At 43.8% G+C, this 15,698-nt stretch overlaps 2 protein-coding genes across 3 annotated transcripts in view; one reads left to right on the forward strand and one right to left on the reverse strand.

The window, feature by feature from the left end:
* Positions 1-378: 378 nt before the first annotated feature.
* Positions 379-13,707, reverse strand: LOC124045991 (centromere protein J-like). The gene is made up of 18 exons (XM_046365878.1): positions 13,267-13,707; positions 12,306-12,733; positions 12,041-12,167; positions 11,727-11,921; positions 11,475-11,646; positions 11,243-11,348; positions 10,369-11,061; positions 5,960-6,797; positions 5,716-5,845; positions 4,965-5,130; positions 4,607-4,894; positions 4,387-4,474; positions 1,967-2,112; positions 1,692-1,775; positions 1,378-1,518; positions 1,168-1,252; positions 933-1,053; positions 379-773 (listed from the first exon to the last, which is right to left on the reverse strand). Exons 2-18 carry the CDS (start codon positions 12,711-12,713, stop codon positions 581-583), a joined length of 3,981 nt encoding a protein of 1,326 aa, XP_046221834.1. The 5' UTR covers positions 12,714-12,733; positions 13,267-13,707; the 3' UTR covers positions 379-580.
* Positions 13,681-15,698, forward strand: part of parp4 (poly (ADP-ribose) polymerase family, member 4) — a 30,700-nt gene continuing 28,682 nt past the window's right edge. For both annotated transcript variants that reach the window (XM_046365840.1, XM_046365868.1), the window contains exon 1: positions 13,681-14,034. In XM_046365840.1, coding sequence (XP_046221796.1) covers positions 13,992-14,034 — 43 coding nt within the window. In that variant the 5' untranslated portion in view covers positions 13,681-13,991. The remainder of the gene's footprint in view (positions 14,035-15,698) is intronic.

Here is a 15,698-nt window from a genome sequence, read left to right on the forward strand (position 1 = left end):
GAAAGTTTAACATGTGAACACTGCTCAGTTTGCTAGCTTGAACAATGTCAAGTCTTTCTGTAGTCTGCGTATGAAATCCAGTATCTCTCACTTCTCTCTCCTTTGACCTCGCCAGAGTTCTGAAGAACGTGTCCACATCACAGGCGTTTCCTGTTTGTTGTGCATTGAGATTTATGCTGCCAAAAAGATGAAGTACTTTGTGAAACATTTTATTTAAAGTTTAGTTTTTTTAGCTGAATGTGTAAAAAGGGCAGACCACTTTTCTAAATATTTTACATCTGAAATACTGTCTGTATGAAGGGTACAGAAGTATTAGTTTAGTTTTTAAACTGCTTCACTGTTTTACTCTTAAAAACAATACCCGAATGTACTCACTGATTTGGTTGAACATTTATTTTACCAAAAAAAATACAATCAACTAAGAAAATAAATATGGATTAGACATTTTTTACAAGTCACTCATCACTACATTCAACTCAAACATACTAAAAACCTATGTCAAACAACTCTCACTCCAAAAGAAATGTTCAACTGTGCTTCAGCTTTTGTTCCCATGATACCTCATATTGCGTAAACAATCCTAGGGCCTGTTGTCCATGACAATGTTACCATCCTTGTCTTTAATTCTGAGGCGTCCGGTGGGGTATTGGGTCTCCTGTCTGCCATCGGTATAGACGGTCTTCAACGTGCCATCTGGGTACTCCCTCCTCTTATAGTCTGCTGTGTGGATCTCCTTCTGGCCTGTGTTGAACTGGATCTCCTTACTGCCATCCCTGGAGGAGAACATGAGAACAGTGGTGAAAGATACAAGACAGAAAATAAAGATTGGGCACTCCTCATCAAGCGCTTTTATCTGATCAGATGCATGCTAGAGTATGTAGGTGACGTATAGATAGATATATAGACAAGAGGCGTGAGCTCTGTGGACTTACAAGTTAACTTGTATGATGGTCCCGTCAGTGAGGACACTCTCCTCCCTCCCATCTGGATAGAGGTTCTTGACTGTCTGGTCAGGGAATGTGATCTCCTTCCGGCCATCAGGGAAATGCTTCTCTGCAGAAAGAAATGAGGACTTACACACGTTTAAAGCAGCACAGTGATGAAGGGGATAATTTACGTTTAATAGTAAAATAACATTACTGTCAAATAAATGCAATCAAGTCTCACCAGTCTGGTTGTTGGGGAACTGCAGAACCTCGATGCCGTCAGGATAGGTGGTGTGAGTGGTCTGGGCATCCGCATAGTAGTAGATCTGTTAAGAGGACTATATTAGTTGACACGTACACATATATCTGGGATTCATGCAAGTCTAATATCCCATTAACACCACTGAATATGAAAGGTGTTGCCAGAGAAGGGTCACTGTCAATGACTCACCACTCTCTGGTCAGCCATGACCTGCTTGATGTCCCCGTTGAAGAAGGTGACTTTGACTGTCAGTCCGTCCGCTGACACCTCCTTCCTGGTCCCATTGGGAAAGATGATGAGTCTCCCTCCACAGGCCAGAACCCTCTCCATCTAAGAGAATAACACATACCCGAGTCAATGGAAAGCACTTTGAGCTCCTGGAAAAGCACTGTAAAAATCCAAAAATACAATCTATTAGCGAGATAATAACGGCTTTGAGTGACAAACTGAATTCTTAAGTATTTTCACAGAATTTCTTCCCAATCCTTCTTGTCCCCCCCCACCTTTCCATCAGAGTGGGTGAGGACATCTTGACCTGGCTCTTGTTGCTCTTTGACCTCTGTCTCAGTCTGCAGACCTCGAGCTCTCTGTGTGTAAAGCCAGACAGTCTACATTCAGACACTGCAGCATACCTCAACAACAAAGGTGGTGTATACACACAGATCCTATTAAATTACTAATAGAGTTCTAATATATAATTATATGGGTGTATAGCAGTGTTGAGCCATGTCATGGCAGTGCTTTCATTAAATAATCATACTCCAGTGATTTAACTCACAGGGGACAGGTTGTTTGAGTGGTCGTGGCTCTGTGCTGGGTGGTGGCTCCTGGTCAAAGATTCTGGTCTATCCTCTGACCTGTAACTGTGAGCGGGGCTGGGTGCTGGTGTAGGGCCTGACCTCTTCAGGATGCCCCTGATACCTCCTGTTAGACAGACAATGTAGAACAATATCTCTACCTATAACTAAATACAAAATATTTACCTCCCTTTGTTGAATCCATAGTAAATCTCATGATCAGTCCATATTCAGGGATGCAAAAAGGTGACACTTTTGTTGTTGTACTGAAACATGAAAAAAAATCCCTGCTTGCGGGAAATGCAGGTTTTACCTAATTGAACAAATATGAGGATCAGCCTGTGTGTAAAATAGTGGTTAATGTGAACCTAACTCACTGCTAAAAAATGTAAGGAGAAGCATTCCAATGTTATTTGTTGCCTAGACTTCACTGCAAATGACACTCAAGTCTTGAGAAAAAAACAATACACTAGTATTGCTGTTAGCCATGACAGTCTTTATAATAGAATGCTTGTGACCACACACACAATCTAAATATTGCACTTAAGTAGAAATAGAATGAAAACAGGCATTCTATTTTTGCTCTATTATAGTGGCCACAATAGTTGACATCGATCAAGCACGCAAGGCTACAGGTGTGCAAAAATAACATTCACTGAGTAAAAAGAATGTGCTAATCCCCCCTCACTCACAAGTGTTACTGTCAAGTTCAACACAACAAAAGCAACATCTTTGGGCTACACTGCACATTATTACATTGTACACTTTCTGCCTGTGGACATCTGTTCTACAATGTGCCAGCAGAGCATGATATCAATTATGCCAACAAAGGGTCTCTTTCAGGCAGAGTACACCTCGCATACCCCTTTTTATCCACTATATTGAGAGAGAGTGTGTGGTGTTTCTTTCACCTCTATAGTAGCATCCAGCTTAAACCAGGCCCAACTATCTACACTTAACTGTTTAACAATCAATGCCTCATTTTCACTTAATTCTGTCATTCTGAAAATTAACTTAGTGTTCTGTAGAGGGAAAATAGTTCACAGTAGTTAGTTCGTTAGCTAGTTAACATTTCACACAGATTGCCAGTAAGCTACTAACGCATTATAACTTGAGGAACGGCAGGGAGTTGTATAACGTTGCCAGTTAACACTATAGCAAATTGGTGATGTTAGGTTACTAACGTTTGCTCATCTGATGTTGTGACATTAGCTAGCAAACGTTAGTTGTCTAACTTTATTAACCAGCTAATTTTCACCCCAAACTCAATTATTTGATCAGTTAAGTTGGCTAATGTTGCTCAACATTTCTCTGGCAAGCTATAACAGATCATTTGATGCAGCTAGCAAGACACTTAATAATACTTGTTCCACCACACTTTCTTCATCACCTCAAACCAAATGCCAGTTATCGGTTACAGCTCATTAAGTACGCTTCATCACCTTCTCACCTACCTCCGTGGTCAGGCTTCTCACCTACCTCCATGGTCATGCTTCTCACCTACCTCCATGGTCATGCTTCTCACCTACCTCCATGGTCAGGCTTCTCACCTACCTCCATGGTCAGGCTTCTCACCTACCTCCATGGTCAGGCTTCTCACCTACCTCCATGGTCAGGCTTCTCACCTACCTCCATGGTCAGGCTTCTCACCTACCTCCATGGTCAGGCTTCTCACCTACCTGTGTAGCTCAGTTGGTAGAGCATGGCGCTTGTAACGCCAGGGTAGTGGGTTCGATCCCCGGGACCACCCATACATAGAATGTATGCACACATGACTGTAAGTCGCTTTGGATAAAAGCGTCTGCTAAATGGCATATATTATTATTATTATTATTATTACCTCCATGGTCAGGCTTCTCACCTACCTCCATGGTCAGGCTTCTCACCTACCTCCATGGTCAGGCTTCTCACCTACCTCCATGGTCAGGCTTCTCACCTACCTCCATGGTCAGGCTTCTCACCTACCTCCATGGTCAGGCTTCTCACCTACCTCCATGGTCAGGCTTCTCACCTACCTCCATGGTCAGGCTTCTCACCTACCTCTTCGTTAATGTTCAGGGGACGCGCTACTGTAAATTAACTGGCAAACTGCTTTTCTATGCCTCTTTCCAGAGCGCGCGCGCACTGATGCTGTAACTAGCAAATTGGTTGTCCTTTCTCTCTACAGTCACGTGCTGCATTCTGTTATGTCAAAGGTTGGCTGAGCCTTGGATACAGCCAGTATTGCTCAAAACGCGCATCACTCGTTCGGATACAGCCAGTAGTCATCCAAAGCCCCCCCACACACAAACTGTTCTCATCGGACCTACAGGAATGTCACCTATTTTGGATTAAAAATGGCAAAATTTCGCAGAAAGGTGACTAGTTTGCATCCCTGATAATGCAGCTGCCTTCCTTGTACCTTGAGTGTTGGGGATGTGTCCTGATGGGCTGCCTTTAGAGGAGATGCTGCTCTGTGGTAGGCTGCTCCTCACCGTGTCAGGAGGACTCTGAACAAACAAATACACACTGCGTTAGGGTTGTTATCCAGCACAGGACAGAGAATTTAACCACCGCCAGAACACAAACAAACAAACTGGAAAAATCACATGAAAGTGGTAGTAGTGAATTTGTAAACTCACTGCCAATTTGAGGCACCTGGCTTCAAGAGCAATGTAACTGTCCAACGGCCTGGGTCCCTCCCTCCCCCTCTCCTTCTCCCTCCTGTCGTTCTCTCTTTCGCTGTCTGTCCCAATCTTCCTCCAGGTGCTGAGGCGTAGTTTCTCCATGGTGCGGACCTCGTCTTTCAGGTTGCTGTTGTCTGAGCTCAGGGAGTCTATCTGCTGCCGGAGACGGTTATGTGTGGTGGACCAGCGGCTCTCTCTCCGCTTCAACTCCTCCTGCAGGAAACTCAGCTGCTTCTTCATGGCCTGAGGGCGACAGGGCAGGGTTAATGGGGGTTATAAGACCTCTTCAAAATAAAGGGGGAAAGTGTCTCACCTGGATCTCGTCACGCTCCCTCTTGTCTGGTATGGCTCTGGCGGCAGAGGCATGCCTCTCAAACACCTTGCGTTCCTTCTGCAGCTTCTTGGTCTCCTCCCTCTTGAACTCCTCAAACTTGGCCAGCTCCTCAGCCTTGCGCTGCTCAAACTCTGCACACTCCTTCCTGGAATAGAGACAAAATCTGTTTGTCAGACACTTTCATACCCTAGATGAATCCATTTAATATAAATTTTGTAACAATGCTTTGTATAGAACCATAGATGGGTGGGTTGTTTAGCAACAAAATGTAGAAAAGAAACTAGGTTGGCTAAAGCCCTATTTGGACGGGATTACTTTTACTGGCGGTCGGATAATGTAATTATGTACACAAGCCAAAAAACACCACTCCGAATGTTTCCTCCAAATATTCATTGAAAATGTAAATACATTTGCACAATGAGTCTCAAATACATTGTTACATTTGTTAGTTGGTTAGCTAGCTAGCGATTTGTTCTTGCAAAAAGAGTCAAAGCACCTCAAAACAAGATATTGTATCAATAACAAGATGCAACGAGGTGAAACAAGCCACCTACGATTCCCCATATGGCTGCCTCGTGTCGTTGTTGCCATCTATCTGCCCTTCCAGAATCATAAAAACACAATGCGTTCTGCCTCTGCGATGTGTGCGCATTGTTTTTGTGAAGTTGTCAGGCAATCCGTCTATTGAGGGAAACCCTGCCCATTCCAGGTCAGACTAAATGCTTGTTACCGGAGTTTCTCCTGGTTCTTTTCGTTCTCCTGTCTGAGTCTTGCCAAGGCAGCATTCTCTGTCCTGAAACGTTCAATCTCCAGCTCCAGCTCCACCAGCCTCTCCCTCAGCTGCCTGGACTGCTGCTGGCCTGACCACACACAATACAAAATAGTTTTATGCTGGTGCTAACAACTTTAGAGAAAAAGTCAGAGCCCTGCTGTTGACGTACTCCATTGAGTTAAGAGTGTATGCACTGTCTCACCTGATCCGTCCTCAGTCTTTCTAGGTTCTGGTGGAGAAGGGGCCTGGGTTTTGGGCTTTAGCGAGGGGAACAGCCTGGCCATGAGCTGGGAAGCGGGAGGAGGATCTGGCTCCTGGTTGGCTGCTGTGATAACAGACATCCTCTCCAGCTCTGTCCCTTTGGCCACAGCCACCTTTCTCTTCAGTGTCCTTTCTAAGGGTGAAATGTCATTCACTGTTGCTGTGGAAGTGTGTCGGTTTCCTGTTGCAGCGCCACTTGTTCTGCTGTCGTCCTCAACGATGCTGCCAGCCTCCTCCAAGTCGTTCCAGGTGTCATCATCATCAAACACCAACAGACCCTCGTGGTCCCCATTTTCTCGGTCCTCCAAAAGGGTGGAGTCGTCAAGGTCACTCTGCCCGCCCTCCTCTGCCTGGCTTGAGCCTCCCTCTCTGTCCTGATATGACCTCTTGTCGTATGGAGGGTTGGATGCAGGGAGCGGGTTTTCCCAGAGGTTGCTGGAAACTGTAGTCTGGTATGACGGTCGAGCTACTTCCTCCTGATCCCCGAATTCAGAGCTGCTGCGGAACAAGAGGTCAGAGATTTCCTCATGTTTGCCGTCGCTCACTTCATCTTCCTCACCAGTGGCTTTGCTGTTTTCCCTCATTACCCTCTTTGCCCTCACAGCAGATACTCCTGGTGATTCAGATGAGCTGGTCCCTGTGCCTTGGCCACTTCTACTGGTGCCCCAGCTGTGAACCCTGTTAGGCAGCGAGGGGGATTTGATGGGTGTGGAGGAGAGGCGTCGCGGACGGCTCCCCCTGCTGCCCTGAAGGGGATGTTGCTGATCCAGCTGCAGCACCTGTAGGTTTACATTTAAATGTATTAAGCAACAGTGTAGCCTAAATACTCTCAGTGGCCGGTTCAATGTTTCCACTGCAATTATTTTGCTATGGAGCTGCAGCATGGCAAAACCGTTGACACCACACAAAAAAATATTTCTGCCGAGGCGCACTTTGAAGATGCTAAAACAGTCCATATTTCATTTTTTATATTTTTTATCTACACTTTTTTACTTTTCCTCTGCAAACAAAACAAGTCATTTATAGAAAAGTATTCTTATGGTGTCAGATTTTATCTATTTATCTAGTTGGCTTGTTGTGTGTTATATGCGAGATAAATATTTATCTCGTGGCGCATTCATCTTGCAATTGCCATAGGGAGGGAAACGGCAACAATTTTTGCAATCGAAAACTAAGGTTTTATTGCCATTTTTCTAAAAGAGGGTGAACCATTTTAAACCCAGAGTTTTTAGCAGTGGCATGGTTATGCCTGTTACCTCTACGCAATTAGCAGTGAGTCCATAGGGAAGACTGGAGCTAAATGTAACACTGGTGAAACAGATAATATTTTTAGTTGAGCAAGAGTAGTGGCAACAAGGGGGAGAAATGGTGATATGAAGTTTGTGAGAAGTCCAGGCAGGGGACATATTACACCAGGTGGCAAGTTCTCAACAGATATAAAACTACATTATATACACTGTGTTTATGCATGTTTTTTGGGACATATAATTCATCAATAGGATAATAATTAGTTAAAAGATCACATTTGGGATCTGGCTAATGATTAGCCCAATAGGGTAAAAGCAGATAGGCAACCCCATGCTTCAGCCTATTTATTTGCACTTTGCGGCATCTGTTGAGCTACAGGTACATGTTTTTTGCTAATGGCATACCTGATAACATGGACCATGCATAGGCTGTATACACATATATATATATATATATATATATACACACACACACACATGGCCCAATATGCTAAAATATTTCAACACAATTTTACAAATGTGTTATTGGGCTCATTCTGGAGGTGCAAATGTATATTTTAGGTGTCAGTTAGCATACTTTTACTTTCATTTTGGCGTAGAATGCCCCCCCCTTCCCTCAACAACCTACAATTTTTTCCCAGAGGAAACACTGGGCCAGTTTTAGGTACACGACCTTGTTTCACAAAAATGGTTTGCTCCTACAGACAGTGAGTCACATGGCTTGCTATATAATATAAAGAAGTCTGACAGGCAGAGGCATTCAGTTACTGTTCGATTGAACTTCAGAATGGGCAAAACGAGTGACATAAGCAACTTTGAGCGTGGTATGATCATCGGTGCCAGGCGTGCCAGTTCCAGTATCTCACAAACATCCGGCCTCCTGGGCAATCCACGCACAACAGTGTCTAGGGATTACAGAGAATGGTGCGACAAACAAAACATCAGTCAGCGGCATTCCTGTGGATGACAACAGCTTGTTGATGAGAGGTCGAATGAGAATGGCAAGAATCGTGCACGCTAACAGGTGGGCCACAAACAGGCAAATAACGGCGCAGTACAACAGTGTGCAGAACGGCATCTCGGAACACACAACTCGTCGGTCCTTGTCATGGATGGGCTATTGCAGCAGATGACCACACCGGGTTCCACTCCTATCAGCTAAAAACAAGAAGCGGCTCCAGTAGGCACGAGATAACAAACACTGGACAATTGAAGAGTGGAAAACATTGCCTGGTCCGTTGAATCATGCTGATGGCTGAATCAGGATTTGGTGTAAGCAGCATGAGTCCATGGCCCCATCCTGCCTGGTGTCAACTAGAGGTCGACCTATTATACTTTTTCAACACCGATAGCGATTATTGGAGGACCAAAAAAAAGCCGATACCAATTAATTGGCAGATATATATATATTTGTAATAATGGCAATTACAACAATACAGAATGAACAATGAACACTTATTTTAACTTAATACATAGAAATAAAATCAATTGAGTCTCAAATAAATAATGAAACATGTTTAATTTTGTTTAAGTAATGCAAAAACAAAGTGTTGGAGAAGAAAGTAAAAGTGCAATATGTGCCATGTAAAAAAGCTAATGTTTAAGTTCCTTGCTCAGAACATGAGAACATATGAAAGCTGGTGGTTCCTTTTAACATGAGTCTTCAATATTCCCAGGTAAGAAGTTTTAAGTTGTAGCTATTTTAGGACTATTTCTCTCTATACCATTTGTATTTCATATACCTTTGACTATTGGATGTTCTAATAGGTACTTTGGTATTGCCAGCCTAGTTGATAGGCTTGAAGTCATAAACAGCGCATTGCTTGAAGCACAGCGAAGAGCTGCTAGCAAACGCAGTAAAGTGCTGTTTGAATGAATGCTTACGAGCCTGCTGCTGCCTACCACCGATCAGTCAGACTGCAATATCAAATCATAGGCTTAATTATAATAATACAAATATGAGCCTGAGGTTATTAATATGGTTAAATCCGGAAACGATCATTTCGAAAACGTTTATTCTTTCAGTGAAATACAGAACCGTTCCATATTTTATCTAACAGGTGGCATCCATAAGTCTAAATATTGCACAACCTTCAATGTTAAGTCATAATTACGTAAAATTCTGGCATATTAGTTCGCAACGAGCCAAGTGGCTCAAACTGTTGCATATACCCTGACTCTGTGTGCAACGAACTCAAGAGAAGTGACAATTTCCCTTGTTAAAATAAATTCATGTTAGCAGGCAATATTAACTAAATATGCAGGTTTAAAAATATATACTTGTGTATTGATTTTAAGAAAGGCTGGTTTATGTTTAGGTACACATTTGTGCAACGACCGTGCTTTTTTTTCCGCAAATGCGCTTGTTAAATCACCCGTTTGGCAAAGTAGGCTGTGATTCAATGATAAATGAACAGGCACCACATCAATTATATGCAACGCAGGACAAGCTAGATAAACTAGTAATATCATCAACCATGTGTAGTTAACTAGTGATTATGTTAAGATTGATTGTTTTTTATAAGACATGTTTAATGCTAGCTAGCACCTTATCTTGGCTCCTTGCTGCACTCGCATAACAGGTAGTCAGCCTGCCTCGCAGACTCCTCGTGGAGTGCAATGTAATCAGCCATGATCGGTGTCCAAAAATGCTGATTACCAATTGTTATGAAAACTTGAAATCGGCCCTAATTAAAATCGGCCATTTCGATTAATCAGTCGACGTCTAGTGTCGACAGTACAGGCTGGTGGTGTAATGGTGTGGGGGATGTTTTCCTGGCACACATTAGGTCAGCCTGTTCTGGAGGCAAGGTGGGGTCCGCCCAGTACCTAAAACTGGCCACTGAGTGCATGTTTTATTTTATTTTACCTTTATTTTACTAGGCAAGTCAGTTAAGAACAAATTCTTATTTTCAATGACGGCCTAGGAACAGTGGGTTAACTGCCTGTTCAGGAGCAGAACGACAGATTTTGTACCTTGTCAGCTCGGGGATTTGAACTTGCAACCTTACGGTTACTAGTCCAATGCTCTAACCACTAAGCTACCCCCTAAAATGTTATGCAATTCATTATAAAAAAGACAGGTAAAAAAAGCATCACAAACCTTCATGACAAAGGATGAGTTGGAGGAGAAGGAGAGTTCCTCGGCTGCCTGCTCCAGCAGCTCAAACTCCCCCAGCTCCACACTCTCCTTCTGACGGTCACAGTCCCAGTGCTGCAGCTTCTCCTGGAATGACAGCTCAAAGGAATACTCTGGAACACCTGATTTTCCCTCTGCTGCTCCATCCGGTCTCGATGGACCACTTCCATTCCTCTGCAGTGCTCCAGTCCTCTCCTCAAGCCCAAACTGTTTAGTTACAGCTGCAGGAGTTCTACTCAGAGGTTGAGAAGTCCCGCCCACCTTGTTACTAATCACCTCCATTGGCCTTAGACAGTTAGTCATCTCAATGTTCTGTCTCTGATGACTGCCCAGGACTCTGGGCCTCGCTGCGGCCAGCTTGTCTGTCTTGCCTTCTGGTCTGACACTGTCCAGAAGAGGTGAGTACGGGTCTCTTGGTCTGTTCTCCTTGTTGAGCACAGCAGTCTTGCGCTGTACGGGGGGGCGCTGACTGACCTTCTGGGTGGGCTCTGAGGTCCAACGGGTGCTGACCTTGGCCTGGGGATCTTTTTGGGGTCCCCCTCTGTTGGGCATAGGGGCTTTACTTCGGTTGGTAAATCTGGAGAGGCCCTCCCCTCGCCTCAGGAAGGCTCTCTTGGTATTAGCTTTCGGACTGGCTCCCTCAGCTGCCTCTGGGCTCTGTTGGAGAGACAGCTTAGCATTAGCAATGTTCCATGCAAAACAAAGGGAATGGTACTGCCGCTCCAAAGACCACCATACCTTAATCAAACTCAACTTGTCATTTGGTTGAGCTACTATTTTATTTGATCTACAGCCCATTTTTTTGTGTAGTGTAGCAAAAATAGGGTTGGTCTCTGACCTGCTGCTGCTGGGTGGTCTTCAGTCTCTGTTCCTCCAGTCTCAGCTGTTCCTCCAGGAGCGCCTCAAAGGTCTGCTTCTGCCCCCCTATCCCTGGTTTAATGGGCCTGGAGATGACCATAGACACGGGAGCACACAGCCAAATCAATGATTTGTATTCTATGCTGTCAGTTAACTGAGAATAGTGAAATAAATCATGTTTAGACATCTCAAATATGAAGTTAAACATGTACCTGTCCTGTGAATCTAGTTCAAAGTCATCTCCTCTGTATGCTTTGTAGTCTTCAGTCATGGAGGGAGCAGAATGGGAAGATAATGTGACTTCCTCATCCTCATCACCACCCCTATCATCAGCATCCCCATTCAGCTGATGACATTTGTGTGGATTGCTCCATGCTTCTGTCCCTGTTTGAGTACAACAGAGATTAAGTCAATCATGTAAAAGCCCCTTTAAATGCGTTTAGGCACCGGAGCACTTTTCCTACCCAGTGTTTGGTTCTTTTCCTGCTCCTGGCCCCTTGGAGGCTGCTGGAATGTAGGCCCCCGTCTCCAGAGCTGGGAAGACGCAGGCCCTTGTGGGGGGCCTATAGGGAAACTCTTGGCTGCTGGGGGTCTGTGAGAGAGGGGGTAGCCCCCCAAAAGAGTGTTCTCTCCCGTCAACTTGGAGATCTCTATGTAATCTGTGAGAAATCGCACAGGTCTTGTCTAAATCAGGGGTGTCAAATTCAATAACTGGAGCTACCTGCTCCATACAGCCTGCTGAGCAATAACACAGTGAGTGGAGTGTGTTTTTCAGTACCTGCTCCATCCTGCTGAGCCACATGCACCATGCCCAGTAACCTTTGTTGCTCCTCCTGGAGACTGACAAGTTCCTCTAGCTGGTGGGCTTTCAGCTGCTCCTGCATGTGCTGCTGCCACTGCCTCAGCTGTAACACAGCACATACAGTACCCATAAGCACCGCTACAACATTAGACGTAGGCCTACCTATCTGGAAGTGACAAGCCATTCCAAAGTCATCATGACCTCAAATATTTTATGGAGCCATTCAATACTGGTTTCTTACCCGTTCAAGTTTGAGCATTAGGGGTAGGTCCTGAGACTGATCTACAAACTTCTCCATACTGTCCATCTCTCCAGGTAATGTCAACCCTTGAGACGCCACTGTCTGCAGTCCTGCAAATTGTCTGTCAGACAAAGTCCTATCCACTGGTAGCTGATTCTGTTTGCTCAATTCTGTCCCGGACTCAGCATCATGGACGAGGGAACTGATACTGAGGCAACTGCTGCTACTGGAGACCGGGAGGGGAACAAACTGAGAGGCGAAGGAGTCATTCACATCCCGGGATCTCCAGACAGAGCTGTGTCGAAGAGACTCAGCCAGGTCTGGGGAGGGGTTCAGGATAACCCCGGCACAGGAGTTGCTCGTTAGTCCATCGGACTGCTGAGCCTGCAACCCAGCTGGAGATGACATGACTTGCTCTTCAGACAGGGCTAATCCGAGATTAGAGCAGATTTTAGAGACAGGTCAAGAGTAAAATAGTGTGACCCATTCAGCATGCCAGATCAAGTGCCTGGTTACCTAATTTAGCTAATTATACCACGTCACAGTGTGGTTATGCTTTGCCTACAGAAATGTACAGTTTAAAAGGACAGTTGTTAGCAACAGTTTAATATCTGTACTGTAGTTTGTTAACAGTGCATTTCCACATCATGACAATTTACAGAGTAACGTTAGTCACAAGAAGTTGTACATCCCTGAATAGTAAAGTACCCGTAACTAGCTAGTAATATGACATATTGTCAAATAATGACATAGTTTATAGTGTTAAACTACTCAAAAACAGATACATTAGCAGGCAAACGTTAACAGTCATTGTATTGACAACGCCTTGGTTTGGCTAACTAACGTTAACTAGTTGCAAACTAGCAATCTTGCAACAAAGTTTTACCATTGCAGGAGAGTAAGACAAAAGTTATGCTTTGATATTATAATGATAGACACATAGCTAACATACATAACGTACCTTGTTTACAGACAACGAATTTACGTATTCAATGTATTTTCAGTGTTTGAAGACAACAAATGGGAGATTCAAAGTATACCGCCATCCCAAAACAAAGCCCGCGAGGGAGAAAAATAGGACACGTTGCATTTTGGGTAATGTAGTACATGGCGTTGAAATCCAAGACCAGGAAATGGTTTTCAAACAATTGCCATTCGTCAATAGGGCATTTCAAGACGTTCAAATGCATTTCTGGAGGATGTACTGGAGTCCCAACTAGCAGTCCAAACACTTAAAAGACCCTCAGCCCTCAAATTACGTGGACACTTCTGATGACGTACCATGACGTCTGACGAGTATACGCTTGCATGGCGAGGGAGGAAGGAATTAATTTGAAATGGACCGCCCTTACCCGGAAATTCGTCACTCGTTCATCCCATGATGATTGTGTTTTCAGTTAATTTTTTTCCCTCCAGCTCTTCCTTCTGTGTGTTTTGCGCCACAGACTCTGGGTCAGTTGTATCTGTCTTAACCTTCCGTTCTCTTTGTATCTAATTCAAAGACACTGGATCAGTCAGAGCAGCAGGGGGATGGGATATCCCTCTCCCTGGAGGAGCATCTATTGAGATGAGATTGAGCCCTATGCCTCCTCCGATCCCTCGGCCCGACCCCAAAGCAACTCTGTACTCAACTGGAGCAGATTCTCCTCCGATCTTTTCCAGGACACCCACGAGAGCACCAAAGTGATGTCAACCGCCCTCTACACACAGTCTGTCATGGAAAGAGCAGGTGTTCTTAATATTTTGTATACTCTTGTATGTTTTACATATATTGGATTTGCAAAAAGTCATAGATTAAATTTTAACCCCAGGATTATGTCATCATGGTAACCAATTTTCAACAGAGAAACCTTGTATAAAATATGTAGAATTTCAAGGTTTTACTGCAAACCTACAAAGCATTACATGGACTCACTCCTACCTATCTCTCCGATTTGGTCCTGCCTTAAGTACCCACTACCGTTCAAAAGTTAGGCATCAGTTAGAAATGTCCTTATTTTTTAAAGAAAAGCACCTTTTTGTCCATTAAAATAACATCAAATTGATCAGAAAATATATCAGCAACCATCACTCCTTTATTCCAATGGCACATTGTGTTACCTAATCCAAGTTTATCATTTTAAAAGGCTAATTGATCATTGGAAAACCCTTTTGCAATTATGTTAGCACAGCTGAAAACTGTTGCTCTGACTAAAGAAGCAATTAAACTGGCCTTCTTTAGACTTGAGTATCTGGAGCATCAGCATTTGTGGGTTCGATTACAGGCTCAAAATAGCCAGAAACAAAGACCTTTCTTCTGAAACTCGTCAGTCTATTCTTGTTCTGATAAATTAAGGCTATTTCATGCAAGAAATTGAGAAGAAACTGAAGATCTCGTACAACGCTGTGTACTACTCCCTTCACAGAACAGTGCAAACTGGCTTTAACCAGAATAGAAAGAGGAGTGGGAGGCCCCGGTGCACAACTGAGTAAGAGGACTAGTACATTAGTGTCTTCACAAGTCCTCAACTGGCAGCCTCATTAAATAGTACCCACACAACACCAGTCTCAACGTCAACAGTGAAGAGGCAACTTCTAGGCAGAGTTCCTCTGTCTAGTGTCTATGTTATTTTGCCCATCTTAATATTTTATTTTTATTGGCCAGTCTGAGATATGGCTTTTTCTTTGTAACTCTGCCTAGAAGGCCAGAATCCCGGAGTTGCCTCTTCACTTTTGACGTTAAGACTGGTGTTTTGCGGGTATTAAATGTATGTTGTGTAGTACGATGTTAGTAGCCCATGTGCCTCACCCTGGTAATTTGGTCTATTTGCCCCTCTTAATTTTGCCTACTGTTCTGAGTTGGTGGTGGACATGTAGCCTATAATCTGTTTTAGAGAAATGTAATCATTGAATATTGTAAGAGCTTTCATTGTCAGCTTATATGCCCCCTTTATTTATTAGTTCTGACTTGGTGTACAGGGAGAACACTGTAAGAATGACCCATGTTCTGATTTCTGTGTCCCTATACATTTCAAAAGTGCTAAACAAATTGTTATATTGACTACGTCCGTCCTAGGTCACTTATTAATATGTACATTGAAATTATGAATGGACTCTTATCCGCTTGTCGTCCCCTTATGCCATAGTTTGTGCATCTCAATTGTCATTAGAAACCGTGTTTGTTTAAGCACGTCAGCCATATCAGCTATGTTTTTTTAAAGGCAGTAAATGAGGCTGAATTAACTGTTTTGCCGCCAGACAAGGCTCCGCTGATAGCCAGGTGTAGCAGTGGTAAGCTGTTGGGACTGCTGTTGGGACAAATTTATGTAGGCCCTAACAGTTTCTGGGCACTGTTTGTCACCGTTATAGTGCAATTACTGTATTGTTTAGTGTAGTGTTGTGTTGTGTTGTGGC

The sequence above is a fragment of the Oncorhynchus gorbuscha genome, linkage group LG01, assembly GCF_021184085.1.
Source record: "Oncorhynchus gorbuscha isolate QuinsamMale2020 ecotype Even-year linkage group LG01, OgorEven_v1.0, whole genome shotgun sequence".
NCBI classification, from domain to species: Eukaryota; Metazoa; Chordata; class Actinopteri; order Salmoniformes; family Salmonidae; genus Oncorhynchus; species Oncorhynchus gorbuscha.

Excerpts from the sequence above, each read along its gene's own strand:
- LOC124045991 (XM_046365878.1), bottom strand. The coding sequence starts at position 12,713 with ATGTCATCTCCAGCTGGGTTGCAGGCTCAGCAGTCCGATGGACTAACG. Across the intron at positions 6,798-10,368 it reads ACTCATCCTTTGTCATGAAG|GTGCTGCAGCTGGATCAGCA; the intron begins GTTTGTGATGCT and ends GTAAACCTACAG. Across the intron at positions 4,475-4,606 it reads CCAGGTGCCTCAAATTGGCA|AGTCCTCCTGACACGGTGAG; the intron begins GTGAGTTTACAA and ends TTGTTTGTTCAG.